Source organism: Macaca mulatta, chromosome 1, assembly GCF_049350105.2.
Source record: "Macaca mulatta isolate MMU2019108-1 chromosome 1, T2T-MMU8v2.0, whole genome shotgun sequence".
In the NCBI taxonomy this organism is placed as follows: domain Eukaryota; kingdom Metazoa; phylum Chordata; class Mammalia; order Primates; family Cercopithecidae; genus Macaca; species Macaca mulatta.
The window spans coordinates 218,042,618-218,064,358 of record NC_133406.1 but is presented as its reverse complement, the minus strand read 5'-3'; the positions used below and the strand labels follow the sequence as shown (position 1 = coordinate 218,064,358).

General features: G+C 49.1%; 1 protein-coding gene across 1 annotated transcript; it reads right to left on the bottom strand.

The window, feature by feature from the left end:
* Nucleotides 1-731: 731 nt before the first annotated feature.
* LACTBL1 (lactamase beta like 1) lies at nucleotides 732-20,857 on the bottom strand. Its single transcript, XM_015130480.3, has 8 exons — nucleotides 20,762-20,857; nucleotides 20,285-20,411; nucleotides 13,243-13,378; nucleotides 11,059-11,168; nucleotides 7,814-7,971; nucleotides 6,562-6,800; nucleotides 3,006-3,111; nucleotides 732-1,713 (listed from the first exon to the last, which is right to left on the bottom strand). The coding sequence occupies exons 2-8, from the start codon at nucleotides 20,294-20,296 to the stop codon at nucleotides 732-734; spliced, it is 1,743 nt and encodes a 580-aa protein (XP_014985966.3). The 5' UTR covers nucleotides 20,297-20,411; nucleotides 20,762-20,857.
* Between the last annotated feature and the right edge of the window lie 884 nt (nucleotides 20,858-21,741).

The window sequence follows — 21,741 nt, the reverse complement described above, 5'->3', positions numbered from 1 at the left end:
CTCCTGAGTAGCTGGGACTACAGGACACAATGCCCAGCTAATTTGTATTTTATTTCTGTAGAGATGGAGTCTCACCATGTTGCTCAGGCTTAGGTTGATTTTTTTTTTTTTTGAAATGGAGTCTTGCTCTGTTGCCCAGGCTGGAGTGCAATGGCACAATCTCAGCTCACTGCAACCTCCATCTCCCGGGTTCAAGCGTTTCTCCTGTCTCAGCCTCCCCCATATCTGGAATTACAGGTGCCCTCCACCATGCCCGGCTAATTTTTGTATTTTTAGTAGAGATGGAGTTTCACCATGTTGGCCGGGCTGGTCTCGAACTCCTGACCTCAAGTGATCCGCCCGCCAAGGCCTCACAAAGTGCTGGGATTACAGGTGTGAGCCACCGCCTCCGGTTGCTTAGGTTGATTTTTAAAAGACAAAATACAAGCCCATATTTTGTTTTAGATTCAACAGGCACAAAAGTACTGTTTCAATGCTGAAATTTTTGGTTGCCTGTTAAAGTTTCTAAATGCTTACTCTTAATGCCTGTACTTAATCCTTCCTCCCCCATAGATGTGGAGAAATTTGAATTTCCGGCTGTGGTCCACGGACCAAACTTTGAGTAGTACCACCCTACTCCACTTTGCCAACTACCCGGGTTCTCCAACAGGCATCCCCACAGCCTCCCCTTCCAAACCTCACTCTAGAAAGCTGGGAGGCCAGGGGTAGGGGGTTCCAGGCCGAGCCCGGGGTCACTGGTTCTTGAACACAGGCTTGCGCTGCAGCCGCAGCACTCTGTACGTGTTGAGGCCGGGCACGTCGAAGCCGGGTGACAGCCCGTGGTGATCCAAGGGGTAGAAGTTGACCAGCTGCCCGTGCTGGGCCTCCAGCGAGAGCCATGCGTCGCCGAGTGGCAGTGCGCAGGGGAACTCGCGGGCCACGTGCAGCTGGAAGACGCGGCCGTGCAGGTGGCGCAGCGCCAGGGTGCGGAACGCTGGGGGCACCAGCGCCTCCACGCGCGGCCCGAACTGGCGCAGGCGCAGCTCGCCCGCCGGCCCGACGCGCACCTCGTAGAAGGTCAGGTTAGCGAAGGTGAAGTAGCCGGCGAAGGGGTGCGCGCTGGGCGGCGGGGCCGGGCCAGGCTCGGCCTCCCGGAGGGCGCGCTCCAGGGCGGGCAGGAGCTCATCGTAGGCCCGCGCCACCAGGTCGGGCCCGGGCGGCCGCGGCCCTGCCAGCAGCAGCACCAGGCCCAGGCGCAGCGGCGGCACCAGCGAGAAGGTGGCGGCGTAGCCATCCAGGTCACCGTCCTTGCGCACCACACGGTAGCCCCGCTGCGCGTGGAACTCCCACGGCGTGCCCGTCTCGTTGGCGAAGTAGGCGCCCGGGCAGGCCAGCAGCGGCGCCAGCAGCGTCTTGGCCGCGTCGGGCCGCAGGAGCCGCCGGGGCCCGCCGCCCAGGAGCGCCACGGCCAGCTTGGCCAGGTCGGCGGCGGTGGAGTACATCTGGCCCGACGGCCGGTACCAGCCCAGGTCATAGAGTGGAGCCGGCCGCCCGCTGCCGTAGAAGCCCGCGGCCAGGCGCGCGCGCACGGCGGGCGTGAGGTCGAAGCCCGTGTCTGCCATCCCCAGCGGCTCCAGCACGTTCTCCGAGACCCAGCGCTGGTAGTCGCCCTGGGCGGTGTGAGCTGCCAGGACGTGGGCCAGGAGCGAGAAGGCCAGCGTGCTGTAATGGCACCTGGAAGGAAAGCAGTGTCAACTGGGATGGGGCCCCTCCTCACCTGCCCACACTGTCTGAAATGCCACCAGTTTCATGGGACTGGGTTGGGGGCTGGGAAGGAACCTGCTCCCCTACATCCCAGGTGGTCAGACCTGGAAGAGACTTTGGAGCATTGACTCTCTCTCTTCTACCTCTGGGAAGACCAAGGCCCAGAGAGGGGCAGGAAATTGCCCGGGGTCATCTAGCAGGTTGGAAGAGGGCTGAGCTCAGCGGTGCACCTGGGAAAGTTGTCACACAAATCTTATTGGTCCTTCACACTTTAGTATGATTTACCTTATCTAATGGAAAATTAAAGGCTTACACTGCTCTGGGGAAACAAAACTGATAGTGACCATGTATGAGGCAAGGTCTCGCCCCTCCCTTCTTCCAGGCTGCGGCAGACACCAGTAACCAGCGAGAGGCCTCTTTTCTTTCCCAGAGCAAATACAGTTTCAGAATCTCTAAAATAGTGCCTCAGAAAGGTGCAAGGATGGGTGAAAATTCACAAATTCTACGAGGCATTCCTGAACTCTAGGCCAACTTCCTTATTTTTGCAGATGAGGAAGATTAGTTAGATGAGTTTCACAGAGATAAAGTGCATCACCCAAGGTCACACTGCAGTAAGTTATTTGCAGAGCTGAGAGGAGGACTCCAGCCTGAAGATGTCCAAGCATCTCCTCTCTCTGCATCACCTGGATCATTTCTTCCTTAAGGGAAGTGGGTCCTGAGGTTCAGCATTTGGAGAAGCAGAGGGACAAATTTGGAAAAGGGTCACTGACCGGAGGCTCAGAAGGGGGCCCCTGAAGCTGGGGAGTACCAGCTGTCCTCTTTCCAGCCCCACAGCCCCACGGTCCCAGAGTGGGGCTTCTCTGTTCAGTGGCCACCCAGCTACCCACTCCTTGTCTGGTCAGTAACCCATTTATTTCCAACCTGGCAAAATCTGTATTCACCTTGCTTATTTGCTCAGTGTCTCCCTCACAAGAGTGCAAACTCCACGAGGAGCAAACTGGGTGTTTAGCACCTTCTGGGCAAAGTAGGTGCTCAATAAGGTGAATGGAAAAAACATTCCATTCGAACAGAACAGGATTCTGGGCCCAGCTCTCCCCTGCCTTGCTGGCCTCCCCTCTCTAGGCCTTGGCCTTTCCAGCTGGGAAGCAGGTCTGTCCTGGCTCTGACCACCTAGGATGAGGTGATGTGGGCTCTTTCTCAGGCAGCTGTGTCTCCCCAGGAGGCTCCTAACGTGAGGCTGGGCATCAAATTATCCTCCTTACCTGGTTCCTGGGTCCACCACCAGCACATCATCCTTGAGCAGGTTCAGGGCCTCCTGGGTGCTGCCCTTCCATAGCAGCGAAGTGGAGCGCAGCCTTCTGGGCAGCCCTATGGAGGAGCAGTGGTCAGACTTACCGGGCCTGGCTGAGGGTGGGATGGTGGGCCCCTGGGTGCACTCCCTCCCCACCTTCCGTGAGTTGAGAGATAACAACAACAAATCGTTTTTTAAAAAAAGAAAATCAGCCTAGCGTGGACTCCAGTCCTGCCTTCTCCTCCTGCCTGTGTGTCACTGGGCAGGTCACTGGGCCTCTCTGAGCCCCAGTCCTTCATCTGTAATATAAGGGAAATAATCCTTGTATCCAAGGGCTGATTAGATTAGATTAGATAAAATGTTTAATATGGTGCCTGGCACATACTAACTGCTCAAAAAATAATTGCTATCATCAACTATAGAAAGTTTGGGGCCAGGCGCAGTGGCTCATGTCTGCAATCCCAGCACTTTGGGAGGCAAAGGTAGGCAGATTGCCTGAGGTCAGGAGTTGCAGATCAGTCTGGCCAACATGGTGAAACACCGTCCCTACTAAAAATACAAAAAAAAGTAACTGGATGTGGTGGCGGGCACCTGTAATCCCAGCTACTCAGGAGGCTGAGGCAGGGGAACTGCTTGAACCAGGGAGGTGGAGGTTGCAGTGAGCCAAGATCATGCCAATGCACTCCAGCCTAGGCGACAGAGCAAGACTCCATCTCAAAAAAACAAACAAAAAAAAGAGTTGGTCCAGGTGGGGTGGCTCACGCCCGTAATCCCAACACTTCGGAGGCTGAAGCGGGAGGATCACCTGAAGCCTGGAGATTGAGATAAGCCTGGGCACCACAGCAAGACCCCATCTCTACAAAAAGTAAATAATTAGCTGGACTTGGTAGCACGTGTCTATAGTCCTAGCTTCTTGGGAGGAGGACTGCTTGAGCCCAGGAGGCCAGGTTGCAGTGGGCCATATTCATGCCGCTGCACTCCAGCATGGGACACAGAGTGAGACCCTGCCAAAAGAAGAAGAAGGAGAAGGAGAAAGAGGAGGAGGAGGAAGGAGCCCTAGTTCTGAGTGTGGGAGTGACACCTACCACATCCATTGACTAAGACTCAGGCCTGAACACACTTTGTAAAAAGAGGACGCCGTGGGCACTTGAGGGATTCCTACTTTTTCGGGTTGATGGGTTTATGACTGCAGATATGACCAATCAAAGGCATTTGGGGCAGGGCAGACGGTACCTGCCTTCTCCTGCTTGGCTGTGTCAATCACAGCGAAACACAGCACCCCTCCCTCTAACGGCCAACAGAGGGTCCTTCAGAAGCTTTCAGAGCAATCCCTCCACATCCACCTTGCTTTGTTCCTGATCCTGCCCTGCCCAATTCCTGTGCCCTGGCTTCATCTTCCAGTGCCAGCCTGCTCCCGCCCCCAACCTTGTTGACTTCATCTTGACTTGTTATCACAGCTTTATGATTATAAAATAATTTATTTTAATAAGTAATTAATTTACATGATTCAAGATTCAAAGGAAATCAAAGAGCATACAATGAAACATTTTCCTCTTACCCTTCCCCCTAGCTACCCATTTCCCCTCCCTGGAGACAACCTAATGTTTCAATCTCTTTAGCTCCCTTCCAAAGATATTTGATGCATATATAAGCTAATATATACACTAAATATTATATATAATATATATTATATATAAGCTAATACATATATGTGTGTTATATAATATGTACATTACACATATATTCATATCCATTATATATATATATTATTTTAATTATTTATATGGTAGCATATACAATATGCTGTTATACGCTTTTTTCCTACTTAGTATTCTCTCTTATTCCATCTCAGTACATGCAGAACATGATTATCCTTTTTTTAGGGCTATACAGTGTTTGATTGTACAGCTGTGTCATAGTTCATTTAGCCACTCCCATATTGATGGACATTTAGGTTGTTTCAGTCTTCTGCTATTACAAACAGTGCTGTAGTGATCAACTGTGTATTATACATCCTCCATGCAAGACATGGGTGAGTACATCTATAAGAGAATTTCCTAGAAATGAAATTGCTGAGTCAAGGGGAACATACGTTTTAAATTGTGATATTACCAATTGCCCTCCATACGGCTGCACCAATTTAAATTCCCAGCATTGATGGGTAAGAAGGCCTGTTTTACCAAGACCTCACTAACTCAGGGCGTCCATCATGTTCATCTTTGCCAATCTAATGAGGGAAAACATATCTCATTATAGTTTTAATTTATATTTATGTTGTTGTGAATGAAGTTGAGCATCTTTTAATATATCTTAATATTCCTTTTTTTTTTTTTTTTTTTTTTGAGACAGTATTTCTCTCTAGTCACCCAGGCTGGAGTACAATGGCGCCATCTCAGCTAACTGCAACCTCCACCTTCCAGGTTCAAGCGATTCTTCTGCCTCAGCCTCTAGAGTAGCTGGGATTATAGGCGCAAGCCATCATGCCTAGCTAATTTTTTGTATTTTTAGTAGAAACAGGGTTTCACCATGTTGGCCAGGCTGGTCTCAAACTCCTGAGCTCAGGTGGTCTGCCTGCCTCGGCCTCCCAAAGTGCTGGGATTAAAGGTGTGAGCCACCACGCCCAGCCCTTAATATTCTTTTTTTTTTTTTTTTATACTTCAAGTTCTAGGGTACATGTGCACAACGTGCAGGTTTGTTACATATGTATACATGTGCCATGTTGGTGTGCTGCACCCATTAACTTGTCATTTACATTAGGTATATCTCCTAATGCTATCCCTCCCCCCTTCCCCCTACTCCTAGCCCTTAATATTCTTAAGAGTATTTTCTGTGCGCTGTCAATTCTGTTCCTCTCCTTTACCCATTTTTCTGTTGGGCTGTTGGTCTTTGTAATAATTTGTAGGTGACTTTTATATATTAAGGGAAATTAGGTCTTCCTTGTAGAATTGTTTACAAATATAGCCTTTTGTTTTTAGAGAACGGATCTTACTATGTCATCAGTCATAGCTCAGTGCAGCCTTCAACTCCTGGGCTCAAGTGATCCTCCCACCTCAGCCTCCCAAATAGCTAAGACTACAGGTGTGTACCCACCATGCCTGGGCTGTTTTTTAAAATTTTTAGAGATATGGTCTTACTATGTTGCCCAAACTGGTTTAGAACTCCTAGGCTCCTCCCACCTCAGCTTCCCAAAGCACTGGGATGACAGGCATGAGCCTCTGAGCCTGTCCTCATATTGACTCGTTGACTTGCTCTTGCCTGCTCAACTTGATTTTGACCTGCATTGATGGGTAAGACCTGCCAACTCATCTTGATATTTCTACTTGATCTAAATGTCCAGGCTTCAGTTCAGTTTTTACCTTTAGAGATGTTTCTTTCCTTGGCCCACCACCCACGTCCCGTGAGTGGGACGTAGGGCCAGTTCAGAAAGCAGAGCCAAGAGTGAGCCCAGCCTGGCTGGATGAGAACCTGCTCCTCAGCTTCCCCACCTGAAATGGTTTGGGTTAGCCTGAGTCAGCTCTGAGACTCACCTGAGAGCTGGCTGGCCATCCTTCGAAGGGTGACAGGCGAAGGCCTTGGAGCGGGGCCCACCTGCTCCAGCCTGTCCATCAGGCCCTGCTGTTCGGGGGCTGATGCCAGGCCCAGCGGGTTGTTAATGGTGAAGGTGCTGGCATACCGCTCCAGAGGGTCATCTAGGGAGGCCACAATGCCCTCCTCCCACAGACGGTACAGCATGAGAACGGGAAAGATCTTGGAGATGCTGGAGATCCTAGATAATGTGGGGAACACAAGGGGTCAAAGGGCATCCTGTTGGTCCCACAACCCACCTCCTGCCCCCAGTCTGCAACTTTTTAGTATTCTAGAAAAGCACTGCATCCCTGCTTAAGTCAACATTTCCAACAGAAATTAACCAGCCTCTGTGGAGCTGCCTTTGGGATGCTTGAGAACATAACCAGAAGCCGAGGGGCTGAGGTGGGATGGATACCCTGTGCCAGGCTCTTTTCCAGCCATTTCTCATTCAAGGACAGACCTGGGTTTGGATGGTGCCTCTGCCTCTCACTGGTCATGTGGCCTTGGGCAAGTTTCTAGACCCATCTACGATTCAGTTTCATTGCCTGCTTCCCCGGTTGTATTAATAAAAGGATGGAACGAGGTTGTGCGTGCAGAGTGCCTGTCTACATACCTGGGAGGTGGTAAGTGCTCAATACATGATAGCACATAGAGCTATTGGCCCCATGCCTGGCACAGAGCAGGTGCAGTTTAAGTGCAATTCCCTCTGGACTCCTGTAAAACCCACAGTGTCCCCAGGAACAAATGTGTTCACTCTGCATCGTGAGCTTTGAGGATCCTGCAGGCAGCACGCAGGAGGGGAGACTCCGTGTATGCTACTGAATGTCTCCAGCTGTTTCTGTCTGGGCCACTGCTGCCACTTGAAGGGACCTGCGGCAAGGACTCAGAAACTGGTTATGGTTCCTTTGTGGCACATGGTCAGGGTTGGGGGGCTGGGCACAAGGTAGCCTTTTCTAATTTGGGAGGTTTAGGGCTAAGGTTCTTTCCAGAAGGGATTCCTTCCTGACCCTTTACCCCTGTGATGTAACATTGGGCACTCACTGGTCCTCTCTGGACTTCAGTCTCCTCTTCTATAAAGTTGTCAAGACTTCATAATAGGCCCTGGCACATTAGACCCCAGCCATGATTCTCTTCAGTATCCTTATCTCCTAGGTCCCCCTTGCCCTCCCATCCCTTACCCCTCCACAGGACCCTAGAGATCGCCCAGCTGACCTGTACATGGTGTACTCATTGGGGGCCCCAGAAGCCGGGTCTGAGCCATTCTTCTTCCCAAAGTTCCCTGTCCAGAGCACAGTATCATTGTGGATGACAACTGCAGACATGGCAGCCACGCCTGGGGCAGACATTGCCTGGCGCAGGATGTGGTCCACCTTGAGGGAGAAGAACGGGTGCAGTGACAGGACCCCTGCCCTCACCCTCAGTAATCATCCTGCACAGCCACCCTCTTCCACAGTCACACCCTGCATGCAGCACCCCAGGGAGCCTCCAAACCATGCCCCATGGGCTGGGGTCCCCACGGTTGGGCTTCTTCATAAGATGTTTTCTCAAAGAAACAGTTTCTTAACAAAATTCAAAAGGAGAGGGGATTAAAACGACTGCTTTAAGGCCAGGCATGGTGGCCCATGCCTGTAATCCCAGCACTTTGGGAAGCCAAGGCGCACAGATCACCTGAGGTCAGGAGTTCGAGACTAGCCAGGCCAACATGATGAAACCCTGTCTCTACTAAAAATATAAAAAATTAGCTGGGCATGGTGGCAGGCACCTGTAATCCTAGCTACTTGGGAGTCTGAGGCAGGAGAATCACTTGAACCCAGGAGGCGGAGGTTGCAGTGAGCCAAGATCTTGCCACTGCACTCCAGCCTGGGCAACAAGAGCGAAACTCCGTCTCAAAAAAAAAGAACTACTGCTTTAGTCAAACCCATATCTGATGCCCTAGAAAACCTCCAATAGGTCTAGCCTGAACCCCTAGTGTTGGGGAATTCACTATTAACACAGGGCCCCTAGGCCCTCTTTGCACATCTGTTTGGTTATTTATTTATTTATTTTATTTTATTTTTAGATGAAGTCTCACCCTGTCACCCAGGCTGGAGTGCAATGGCTCAAGCACAGCTCACTGCAGCCTCGACCTCCCGGGCTCAAGTGATCCTCCCACCTCAATCTGTGGAGTAGCTAGGAGTACAGGCACATGCTACCACACCCAGTTCATTTTTTAATTTTTTTGTAGAGATGGCATCTCACTATGTAGACCAGGCTGGTCTCCAACTCCTGACCTCAAGCAGTCCTCCCACCTCGGCTTCCCAATGTGCTGTGATTACAGGTGTGAGCCGCCTCACCTAGCCTGAACATTGATTGAAAATACCTCATAACTTTCAATGTTGAAGTGCAATGATGATGATAACAGCTGACATTTATTGGACATTTAGAATGTGCCAGGCATGGCAAAAGTGATTTTCATACATTGTCTCCTTTCATCCTCATTAGTCAATGCTAATTTCTACCCATTTTACAGATAAGAAATGAGAGCCTGTGAGTTAGGAGGTGATTTGCCCAAGTGGCTACTGGCTGATGGAATCAAGATTGGAACCCTGTGCTAAGTCCAGCCCCACTTCTTTTTTTGTTGTTTTGGTTTTTGGTTTTTTGTTTTTTGAGACCAGAGTTTCGCTCCGTTGCCCAGGCTGGAGGGCAGTGGCATCATCTCCACTCACTGCAGCCTCCGCCTCCCAGGTTCAAGCTATTCTCCTGCCTCAGCCTCCTGAGTAGCTAGGATTACAGGCATGCACCACCACGTGCGGCTAATTTTTGTATTTTTAGTAGAGACGGGGGTTTCACCATGTTGGTCATGCTGGTCTCGAACTCCTAACCTCAGGTGATCCATCCACCTACGCCTCCCAAAGTGCTGGGATTACAGGTGTGAGCCACTGCAGCTGGTCCCTACGTCTTAATTAACCTCCAGACCACCTTGCCAAGTGATTTTACATATCCTTGGCAGAGCTCAGTCCACCTCCACTTTCCATCCCTGCACTAACTTTGCCCTTCTTTTTTTTTTTTTTTTTGTTTTGTTTTGTTTTGTTTTTTGTTTTTTGTTTTGAGACAGAGTCTCCCTCTGTCACCCTGGCTGGAGTAAAGTGGCACAATCTCAGCTCACTGCAACCTCCACCTCCTGGGTTCAAGAGTTCTCCTGCCTCAGCCTCCTGAGTAACTGGGATTACAGGCATGGACCACCATGCCCAGCTGATTTTTTTATATTTTTAGTAGAGACAGGCTTTCACCATGTTGGTCAGGCTGGTCTTGAACTCCCGACCTCATGATCCACCCATCTCGGCCTCCCAAAGTGCTGGGGTTACAGGTGTGAGCCACCGCGCCCGGCTCTAACTTTGCCTTTCTGAGCCTCTGTCTCCTCCTCTATAGATAGGGATTCATGAGGAATGCATATAAGTGGTTACGTGGCAATCACACATACCAGGTGCTCAACAGAAGGCAGCATGGTTATTATTGTTGCTTTTTTGAAAATGTGCTACAACTCCTGAAAGCCACATAGCACCCTTCTGTTCTCTCTCCTTCACAAAAACCTTTCAGGTATTGGCAAGCAGTGATTTAGTCTCTGCATTGGCCCACGCTTTCTCTTCTCGGGACTCAACAGCCCTTTCCCTTTAACTGTTCCTCGGATGACAGTTTCGAGTCTCCCCCACCATGCTGCGGCTCATATACTTCTGATCATGTTTCACTTGTCTCCATGTCTCCCAAGGTGGGTGACCCAAGTGGCTGGGGTCTGACTGGCACAGACTAGAGCTGACTGACACCTCCCTCTAGGGTTTGGCCATCCTGCAATGGTAAATGTTGTGCTGGCGGGGCATGGAGTGTTTAATAGTATCACGGTGGCCTCTGCAATACGGGCTCTGTCATCCTCTCCCTTCTCAGCTTCCCTACCTCCCACCTATGGCCTCTCAGTTCTCTGTATGTGTCATGTACTTTCTGCAGCCTCCAGGCCCTTGCACGTGCTGTTCCATCTGTCTGGAGCACACCTCTCCATCCCCAGGCTCCTTCACCATGCACATGTCATCTGGGCATCTGCTACTTGTTCACATCTCAGCCTAGACACCACTTCCTCCAAAAGCCCTCCCTAACTCTAAGACCTGTTCCTTTGTGCCTCCAAAGTCCTCTAAACTTTTCTTACCCTCATTCTTGCCCCAGGGTTATAAACGTTTGGTAGCTTCACTGTTTCTCTCACTTCCAGATTAGTAATTTCTTGAGAGCAGGTCAGTGTCTTCTTCCTGCCATATCTATAGTGCCTAGCACAGAGTAGATGCTCAAGAAATACATGTTGGATGGATGGATGGATGAATGAATGAATGAATGAATGAATGAATGAATGCCACTGCCAGCTCAGAAGGACTGCCCTCCCCTTCATCACCCAGGCCCAGCCCACATGCCCAGTTCCCTCCTGGGTCATCACTGACCTTTTCCAGGGCCTCCTTCAACACGGGGAGTGGGTGGGCCAGGGGCACAGGCTCAGGGTGCCGGGGACACATCCTCACAGGGGCAGAGGTCTCCACTGGTCCCAGGGAACCTGGAGGGAACATCACATGGTGAGGAGGGGACAGAGATCAGGATAGGAATCTAGGGGGCAAGTGGCAGCAAGGGCCAGAGCAGTGCCTCGAGGACAGCCCTCCCCAGCCGAGCCAAGCCAGAGGATAGCAGGGTGCAGAGACCAGCCATAGCCCCTGAGGGGCCTATGGAGCAGCATGTGTCCTTGGGGAGGAGGCACAGCCCTGCAGGCCACAACCACTACTGGTTGGTGGTCACTGTACTCCCCTCTCTCTTGCTTAACAAATTTCCCATCTCCCTGTGGTCAGTGGACTTAGACCATTCTGGCTGCGTGGGGCAGGCTCAGCCATGTCTGTCTGTCTGTCTGACTTGCCTTCATCCTGATTATGTGTTTGGATGGACTTCGAGCCCGCTTAGGATCCAGGCCTAAACCACAGCGACAACTTATTCTCTCACCAGAGCTAAGCATCGGGGCTTTGGGGGCCTGAGTCAGTTCTGCCTTTGTCCGGGTGTGTGACTTCCTCGGCACCTCAGGGGAGAAGGTGAGGTGCTGGCAGGGCAGGATTCAGGCTGTGATATCATCACAGCAGCACCCAAGCCTTTTCCTCTAAGTCTGGATGGGGCGTGAAGGAGGATGAGCACCCTCCAGGACTATTAATACATCCTCCTTGTCTTCCACTGCACCCTGAGACTCCACCCAAAACTGAGACAAGGTCCCTGCGGTAGGTTTCATATGACCATAAATTCTATTTTTTTTTTTTTTTTTGAGACAAGAGTCTCACCCTGTTGCCCATGCTGGAGTGCAGTGGTGCAATCTCAGCTCACTGCAACTTTTGCCTCCCAGGTTCAAGCGATTCTCCTGCCTCAGCCTCCCAAGTAGCTGGGACTACAGGCGTGCACCACCACGCCCGGTTCATTTTTGTATTTTTAGTAAAGCCAGGGTTTCATGATATTGGTCAGGCTGGTCTTGAACTCCTGACCTCAGATGATCCACCCGCCTCCGCCTCTCAAAGTGCTGAGATTACAGGCAGTGCTCAGCCATATGACGATAAATTCTGTCAGCTCCTTCCACCTTCGAAGCTGGCTGGCTTTGTGGCTGGCCAAAAGAATGAGGCAGAACAAATTGCCACCTGCCTAGGCTAGACCTTGCGGGGCTTACTCCCTGCGAACACTGCCACCTTGTGGACGGATCTGGGATAGCGGCCTTGAGAGCGAGAGTCCGCGCTGAGGGAGAGGTCGGTCCCTCCTCCACCCACCACCCCGCCCCCTAAGCTGACTTGCCCGCTGCACCGGAAAGAGCCCAGGCTAGACCAGCAGCAGAGCTACCAGCCAGCCCACAGAATTATGGGAAATAATCACTTGCTTTGTCTGAAGCCAGTAGGCTTTGGGGTGATTTGTTACTTAGCAATAGATAACTGACACAGTCCCAAACAGGAAAATTACAAACCTTAGGGAGGATTTCTCAACAACCCCATGACATGGGTTTCACAGAATAGGGTGGTCCCAGCTACAGCCTAGGCTTTGTTCAGCCTGGGACCCAGGTAGGGGCTGGTGTCGACAGTGGTGCTCCTCCCACTTTAATTGGAAAACAGAGGGCCTGGTAGGCATCACTAGCAGTGGTGGCTCCTTTATTGAGCCTTGACCCACCCAGGAAGGAGAGGCTCCAAGGCTTGGCAGCTGCTGCCCCTGAACACCTGTGAGTTGTTCCTATTGAGGTCTTACACACAGCTGCAGGAAAGTCTTGAAAGGGGGCTAGAGCCCGGAGATTCCATCATGGTGATCAAAGGCAGAGGAAGGGAAACACCATTTGCTCTTTCTTTGGTGTCCTTGAATTTTACCCCCAAACTGGGTGTCTTGAAGAACCCCAGTGGCATCAGGATCTTCATTTTATACACGAGGGCATCAAGGCACAGAGAGGCCACAAGACTGTCCCAAAGATGCACAGCTAGTAACAGCTGGACTCAGAATGGAGGCCAGAGCTTCTGAGTCTAAATCTTATGGTCCTTCCCTACACCCTAGAATCAGGGTGGCAGCTCGAAGCCCAGGAGGACCCAGAGGGGCTATGGGGAGGAACTCTAGGCTGTCTCTGCACTCACCGGTCTTCAGCTTGGGGAGGTGATACTGCCACAGGAAACAGCCAGTCATGACCACTGAGAGCAGGCAGAAGAAGCTACAGATGGACGGGAGGAGCCACTTCTTCTTCACTTTCAGTAAGTTGGGCCGCCAGCCAACCTGGGAGAGCAAGGACATAGGGTACAGTCCCCTTGGGGGTCAGAGGGACAGAGGGAAAAGAGGGACCCTAACCCTGGCCCCTCCTAGGCCTCAGTTTAGCCAGATGTCACAAGAGCCCACAACTTTGGATAAACTTCACAGTTGTGAAACCAATGCCCTTCCCAGTGTGACTCTTTCAATAGTTCTGCCCTGCAAAAGCACCCACCCCTCTGCTTGCTGTACCTCGTTCCTCTATGGACTTAGGGAAATGTTGTAAAACCAGCTGAAATGCCACCTCCTCCAGGAAGATTTCCTCAACTCTCCTGTGTTAGTCTGTTCTCAGGCTACTACTAAAGGCATACCCAAGACTGAGTAATTTATAAAGGAAAGAGGTTTAATTGACTCACAGTTCAACATGGCTAGGGAGGCCTCAGGAAACTTACAAGTATGGCACATATTTCATTCTTCCACTTATATAAAATGTCTAGATAGACAACCCATAGAGACAGAAAGTAATTACTGGTTCCAGGGGATGGGGGGTAGCAAGGAATGAAGAGTCACTGCTAATGCCTTTTAGTTTTTTGGGGGGTGATGAAAATGTTCTAAAATTGATTATGGTGCTGATGGCACAATCTTGTAAATATGCTATAACCACTGAATTGTACACTTAACAATGATGAATTTTATGTCATATGAATTATATCTCAATACAATTCCTTGAAAATAATAGTACCTACTTGTATTCAGTTGCAAGGATTGAATGAGTTAATAAATTAGAAGAGTAGCTGGCACATGGTAACACTACATATGTGTTAGCTATTATTGAATGCCAGGAGGCACTGAGCCAGATATTGAGGATATACTGATGAACAGAAAGGAACTCTTCCCTGCCTTTTGGAGATTTACAGTTTTAGGAGGAGATGGGTGTTAACCAAATATTTCATTAACTCCTCCTTGCCTACCTCTCTTTCTCAAAGGCACCTCTTCCACTTCTGTCCTACAAACGTGGTATTTGTCCCCCTTACCTCTTCTATCCTCAGTACACACACAATCCCTCCGTGGTGAATTACCAAATCAGAAATGAAAGGAGGCATCACTACAGCTCCTACAGAGAAATATTATGAACAACTATATGCCAATCCATTTGACAGTTTAAATGTGGACAAATTCCCTGAAAGACTCAATCCCCAGGTGATCTCATGCACAAGGACACCAGCCACATGCTAATGGTTTCCGATTCTCTCCTGCCCAGCTCTCTCCCCTCTACTTCAGACTCCCATTTCAACTGCCTGCTGAGCATTTCCACCTGGAAGTCCTCAAGCACCTGGAACTCAACATCCGGAGCAGAAAACTCGCTTGTTTCACCCCCTCCTCCTTCTCTCGTGTTTTCAACATCAGTTCGTGGCACCTGCCTCCACTTAATCATGCTTCAGGGTCTGCCTGGGCCCCTCTATGTCCTTCAATCCCTACCTCCAGTCAGTCATCAAGCCCTCCTGGCCTATTACAATTAGAAAATATTTCAAGGTTACTGAAAAATATACACTGGGCCCAGCGGCTCACTCCTATTATCCTAGCACTTTGAGAGGGCAAGATGGGAGGATCACTTGAGCCCAAGAGTGTGAGACCAGCCTGGGCAACATAGTAAGACCCTTTCTCTACAAAAAAATTAAACATTGGCTGGGTGAAGTGGCTCACACCTGTACTCCTAGCACTTTGAGAGGCCAGGACGGGTGGATCACTTGAGCTCAGGAGTTCAAGACCAGCCTGGGCAACATGGCAAAACCCTGCCTCTACAAAAAATAGAAAAATTAGCCAGGCGTAGTGGTGTGTGCCTGTAATACCAGCTACTCAAGAGACTGAGGTGGGAGAATCACTTGAACCTGGGAAGTGGAGGTTACTGTGAGCCAAGATCACACCATTGCACTCCAGCCTAGTGACAGAGCGAGACCCTGTCTCAAAATAAATAAATATAAAAATAAAAATTAGCTGGGTGTGGTGATACATGCCTATGGTCCCAGCTACCCAGGAGTCTGAGGTGGGAGGATTGTTTGAGCCTGGGAGGTCGAGGCTACAGTGAGCTATGATTGCACCACTACATGCCAGCCTGGACGACAGAGCAAGACCCTGTTCCTTGCTCTCTCTGTCTCTGTCTCTGTCTCTCTCTCTCTCTCTTTCTCTTTCTCCATATATATATATACACACACACACACACATATATATACACACATATATATACACACACGTATACATATATATAATGGTGCCATATATATATAGAGAGAGAGAGACTTGTAATGAATTCTTGGGCACTTAACACTCAACTTTGTTGAATCTTAACATTTTATCATAGTTTTCTCATATATTTACATTTTTCAAATATACTATGTCATTACTTATTTACTTTGTTCAGTTTCCCCATCCATAAGGATTGTTGTTTGTTTTGTTTACTGAGGTATTCCCAGTACCCAAAACAGTTCCTGGAACATAGCTGACCCTAATAAATATTTGTTAAATGAATGACTGGATGAAAATGAAACATTCTAGATGGAGTTGAAGCCCTCTGTGTACCTTTCATGGATCTCAGTCCCTTCCCACTCTCCCCAAATGTAACATCCATGCTGATCTTGGTGTTTATCATAATTATGCACATGTTTATTCTTTTACTATTTGTTTATGTTTCCATAAATAGCATATAGTATTGTTTTGCACATTTTTGAACATATATAAATGATTTCATACTGTATAATCCTCCTGCAACTTGCTTTTTATTCAATTAGCTAACTACAGTTCTGGATTATTCATTTTGACTTCTGTAGAGTGTGCTGTTGTATAAACATACTGAGTAGTGTAGTAGTTAGAGCCTGAGGCCAGACTACCTTAAAAACGTGACTATTTTACAGTCCAGTTGGGAATCCTGTGCTAAAAGTGAAATTTCTGGGTGGCAAGGTACAGCCATCTTCAACTTAGCCATATACTGTTCTGTTCCTCTCTAAAGCTGTCATTCCAATTTTTACTCGTCCCACCTTTGATTCTCATTGCTCTTAATATTTTTAATCTGCATCTTCTTGGCGGCTAATAACATTGAATACCTGTTCATGTGTTTATTGTACGTATTTGGATTTGATTTTTTTCAGTTGGACTATTCTCCTTTGCCTGGTCTTTTTCTATTCTCTTTTCTTTACTTATTAGAGTTCATACACTCTTGTTTGTGGCTTGATTTTCACTCTGTGTTGATAACTTCTGTGGAGAGGTAGAATAGTGTAGTGGTGAATCCATGGCCAGATTGCCTGATCTGCAATCTTAGCTCAGTCACTTACCACTGTGTGACCTTAAGAAAATCAGTTAACTTCTCTGTGCTTCTGTTTCCTCACCTGTAAAATGGGGATGATAATAGTGCCTAACTCATAAATTTGTAAGGATTACATGAGTTAATATATGAAAATAACATTCTCTGACACATCGTAAGCCCTATTAGCTATTACAGTATTTTGGGATTGTTTTGAGACAGTCTTACTCTGTCACCCAGGCTGGAGTGCAGTGATGTGATCAGTTTTTGCATTTTTTGTAGAGACAGGGTCTCACTATGTTGCTCAGGCTGGTCTCAGACTCTTGGGCTCAAGTGATCCTCCCACTTTGACTTCCCAAAGTGCTGGGATTACAGGCGTGAATCACTGTGCCTGGCCAGCTATTACAGTATTTTTGAATAGGAGGGCTTTTGGTTTTGGTTTTGGTTGTTGCCAAATTTATCAGTATTGTCTTTTTGGTTTGCATTGTGTGTATAGTGCATGTGTGTGCTTAAGAAATCTTTCTTTTCACGGAGGTCAGAAATAGAGGTTTTTGTACTGTCACACACAAAAGAATTTTTGGTTATAGAATAAAGTAGGGATCCAATTTTATTTTTCCATATTGATAATCAGTAGTCCGGCACTATTTATTAAATACACCAGCCTGTCCCCCACTGACTCGTATGCCAACTCTGAAATATATCAACAGTCTGTACATACAGACATCTGCCTTCTGGGCTCTGTTCCAGGAGAGTCTCGCTGAGTTTATGTTCCATCCCTCCCTGTCCAACCCTGCACTCTCTTCCACAACAAAGATCGCTCACATGTTGAGCACAGTGTGCCAGGCTCTGTTCTACAGGAAACAATCTGGCAAGAGAGACTTTCTATGATCCGACTCCGACAAACTCCACCAGCCCATTCCCTGCCCCTCCCCTGGCCCCTGTGTCTTTATGCCCCCACCTACCTCCCGCATCATTGCCCCTCTCTGTACTTTTGCACCTGCCATTCCCTGGGGCTGTGGTTTCCTTTTATCCTTTTCCATCAGACAAACTGTGTTCTTCCCTTAACACCCATAGGCATCTGTGAAGCCTTCTCATTCTCCCCCAGGCAGAGCCACTCATGGTAACTGGCTACTACTGGCTTCTTTGTCTAGGTCCCTGTGAGGTAAGGATTCTTTGCAGCACCAGCAGAGAATTCCCTCCTGGCTCTTAGGCCTTGGACACCTGGTACCCTACCTGGCACTAGCAGGTTCTCAGGAAATTCTTTTGAACTTTACATGGTCCTGCAAGTTGAAAGACTTGGGTTCAAATCTTAGCTCCACCTCATGAGTCAGTTGTAACTCTGGACAAGTCTCTTCCCCTCTCTGAGCCTCTACTTCTCCAGGTGTTGAAGAGGGTTGGGCTACTTGTAAAGAGTTTACTTTTATATCTGGAAATCTTGCGTGATTTCAAAAGTGTCTTTCAGCTGTAGAATCTGGGGTTCTCACTGAAATCATCTTTGGTCATAATATCCAAAGACTGGAAACAACCCAAATTCTCCTCAATTGGTGAGTAAACAGACAAACTCTAGTAAATAGACATCTACACAAGGGAATACTACTCAGCAATGTAAAGGAACGAGCTACTGATACATGCAATAATGTGGATGAACCTTAAAGGCAAGATGCTAAGCGAAATAAGCCAGACTAAATGGCTACAGACTATAGAATACAACTTATAGAACATTCTGGAAAAGGCAAAATGATAGGAACAGAAAACAACTCAGTGGTTGCCTGGGGGTAGGGAGGGGGTAGACTACAAAAGAGCAGAAGGGACTTTGGGGAGGTCATGGAACTGTGCTACATGTTTATTGTGGTGGTGGTTATGGGATTGTATACATTTACTGAAACTCATAGAACTCTGGGAGGCCGAGGCAGGAGGATCACTCGAGGACAGGAGTTCAAGACCAGACTGGGCAACATAGCAAGACTCCGACTGTAAAAAAAAAAAAAAATAGAAAAAAATTGCCAGGTGTGCTGGCATGCACCTGTAGTCCCAGCTACTTGGAAGGCTGAGGTGTGAGGATTGCTTGAGCCCAAGACTTAGAGGCCGTAGTGAGCTATGATGATGCCACTGCCCTCCAGCCTGGGCAACAGAGCAAGACCCTGTCTCAAAAAAAAAAAAACTCATAGAACTGCACAGATTTTATTTCATGTAGATGATACCTCAATTTTTACAAAATAAAGCCTTTAAAGATCCCAAAAGCACTGGGATTCTCCACCTGTTGGAGGAGTAACCCCAGATACAAAGGAGTGAATGGAAGGCTCTCAGATATTGCTGCAGGATCACATGGAAGATACTCCCCCTAGCATGAACACAGAGCTGCAGGGGCAGTGAGGACCCCTTGGTGGGAAGGCAGCCTGCTATCCCCTAACTGGCACCTAAGGTGTGACCAGCAGATCCTTAGCTTATTTTTAGGTGAAGAATAAAATTCAGATACGTTAATTGACTTGCTGAGCCCACGGGCAGTGAATGGCAGAGCTGAGATTCAAGCTCTGTAAGATGCACCACCTCAAAATGATCCCCTCCTCAAAATGCAGCGGGGATCTCTTCATCCCCAATTTGCAGCCCTCCTCTGGGGCCCAGCCTCATCTCAAGTCTGTCTCCAATCTCAGGATTTATTCCAACAGACCCGAAGGTGGGTCAGTATTTAATCTCTAAGCTGCTTGCCAGCTGCTCACAGTTTGACTTGCAGTAGCCACTAGAAATCTCTCTCCTTTCCCTTCCCAGCTAGAAAATTGCTGGCAGCAGGGGAGGGCCCAGGAAGAACCAGGCTCTCCCAAACCCCATCTATAACATGGCTCCGCCACCCCCTAACCCCTGCTCCTTCTCAGGTGTTCTGTGCCCCAGTCACCCTCACCTCCTTCCTCATGCTCACAGCCCACTCTGGGACGACTACTCTTTGTCCAGTCATTCATTCAGAAAACAATCCCCGAGGGCTTGCTGTGTGCTGGGCCACATCTGCCCCCGCGGAGCCAGCAGGATGGTGGCATAATCAGACACAAGGGCCTGGGGCCAGGGAAGCAGGACTTGACTCTGGCTCTACCACTCGTTCTGGACAAATGACCTCACCTTTCTGAGTCTCAGTTTTCTCATCTGCATAATGCAGATAACAATTCTTCCTACATCTTATAGGGTTTAGTTGAGAATAAATAAGATAGTGCATGCAAAGCCCATAGAGAGCTGTTCACCAATTGGTAGCTAGAGGTGTAATAAAGGGCTTCAGGGCTCACAGATACGAATGAGCTCAGCCTAGGGGGAGGGAGGAGGAGGAGAGAGTCATTGAACAGGTAGTTGGGAATGAGCTTGGGTCACTCCAGACAGAGGCCTCTGGGGATGTAAAAAAGGAAGAGTAGTTAGTTTCTGGTTTGTTTTGGGAATTCAGTGAGTTTACGTAAAACATTTGAAACTGTTCCTAAAACATTTGAAACAGTTCCTGGCCTGCAGGTGCAAGCTCTAGAGATGATGATGACGATGATGATGATGATGATGAAGGTCATGTGGGGGGGATTTAGCCCAATATTTGAAGCCAGCAGGACGGTGGCATGGTCAGACATGTGTCAGAAGCTGACACACGGTGACGGCTTCTTGGGGCTGTGCCTCACCTGGGTCTTCATTCTCTCCAAGGCATGGAAGATTCTGGCTCTTTGAGGATTCAGGTCTACACCACAGGAGATCCTGTAAGCAGGAAACTGAGTCAGAAGAGTGAAGGCAAAAAGAGGTCCTGAGGGGCTGGCAAAAAGAGGAGGGGAACAGAGAAAAGCTAGAAAACAAGGAGGGTAGCCGAGGATGCAGGGGACCAAAGTAACCCTCCCCTTCACATGTCCCCGCTCCCAGGTGAGACCAGGCTCAGAAACCCCTGCCAGGTGACCCAGCATCCCGGTTTGTCCAGCACTGTCCTGATTTTTGCACCGAAAGTCCTGCATTCCCAGAAACCCCTCAGTCCCAGGTAAACGGGACCGTTGGTCACCCTGTGTGCCCCTGCATTGAATTCCAGCTCCTCTTCCCCCCACCGCCCGCCACCCCGCTAAGCCTGCTCAGAACAATCTGGTTAGGCCCTCAGGCTCTTGGCCACCACTTACCCTCTTCAGAAGGTGCCAGCAAGAACAGGGCAGTTCAGACCCCAGCTTGGCCAACCAGTGCCTCTGGGAGTCCCCTGTGTTCCAGGGAACAGGAATGGCTTCCCAAGCTCTGAGGCACAGGCTTTACCAAGCTCTCCAGGGGCCGGCAGATGTGGCGCCTAATTTCCCCAGCACTAATCCCTCAGAGTGCCTGCTGCCATGGGGATTAGCTTCTGGGGTCCCCGAGCAGCGGGGAAGCGGGGGAGAGCTGTCAGGGAACACTGGGTAACACCATGTGATCTGAGTGCTCCAGGATGGTGAAGAAAGGAACGTTCTCTCCAAAAGGAGTCTCTGCCAAACCCAGTGTGGACAAGGGATGTCAGGAGGCCACCAGGGTCACTTCCAGCCGGGAAGGGAAAGGAGAGAGATTTCCAGGCTTGGTCTGACCCCACACAAGCTCCGCAGGCACCTCTGAGGAACCCAGAGCTCCAAGGAACCAGTTTGAAGACCACTGGGGTCAGCCTAGTTGTGAAACATTCAGATAACCTGGGTTCAAATATTAGTCTGTCACTGCCAGTGTGAGCCTGTGTGACCAGGGATCATAACCTCTTTGCCTCACATCTATAAAGTGGGGACAATAATACCACCTTGGTTAGTGTGCGGGTTAAATGGAATGTACTCATGAAGCAGGCAGCCCAGAACCTGGCACCCAGTAAGTGCTCCATAAAGTCTGGCTTCTTATCATGGACTGGGCTTTTTTTTTTTTTTTTTTTAAAGACAAGGTCAGCTGGGTATGGTGGCTCATGCCTGTAATCCCAGCACTTTGGGAGGCCAAGGCAGGAGGATGGCCTGAACCTAGGCGTTTGACACCAGCCTGGGCAATATAGTGAGATCTCATCTCTACAAAAAATTTTAAAATGGCCAAGTGTGATGCTGTTGCCCTATAGTCCTAGCTACTCTGGAGGTTGAAGCTGAAGCATTGCTTGAGCCTGGGAGGTGAA

Bases quoted from the DNA above. Each gene is read 5' to 3' on its own strand.
- LACTBL1 (XM_015130480.3), bottom strand. The intron at 6,801-7,813 runs GTCAGCTGGGCG...CACATTATCTAG, and splicing joins AATGAGTACACCATGTACAG to GATCTCCAGCATCTCCAAGA. The intron at 1,714-3,005 runs GTAAGGAGGATA...CTTTCCTTCCAG, and splicing joins GTGGTGGACCCAGGAACCAG to GTGCCATTACAGCACGCTGG.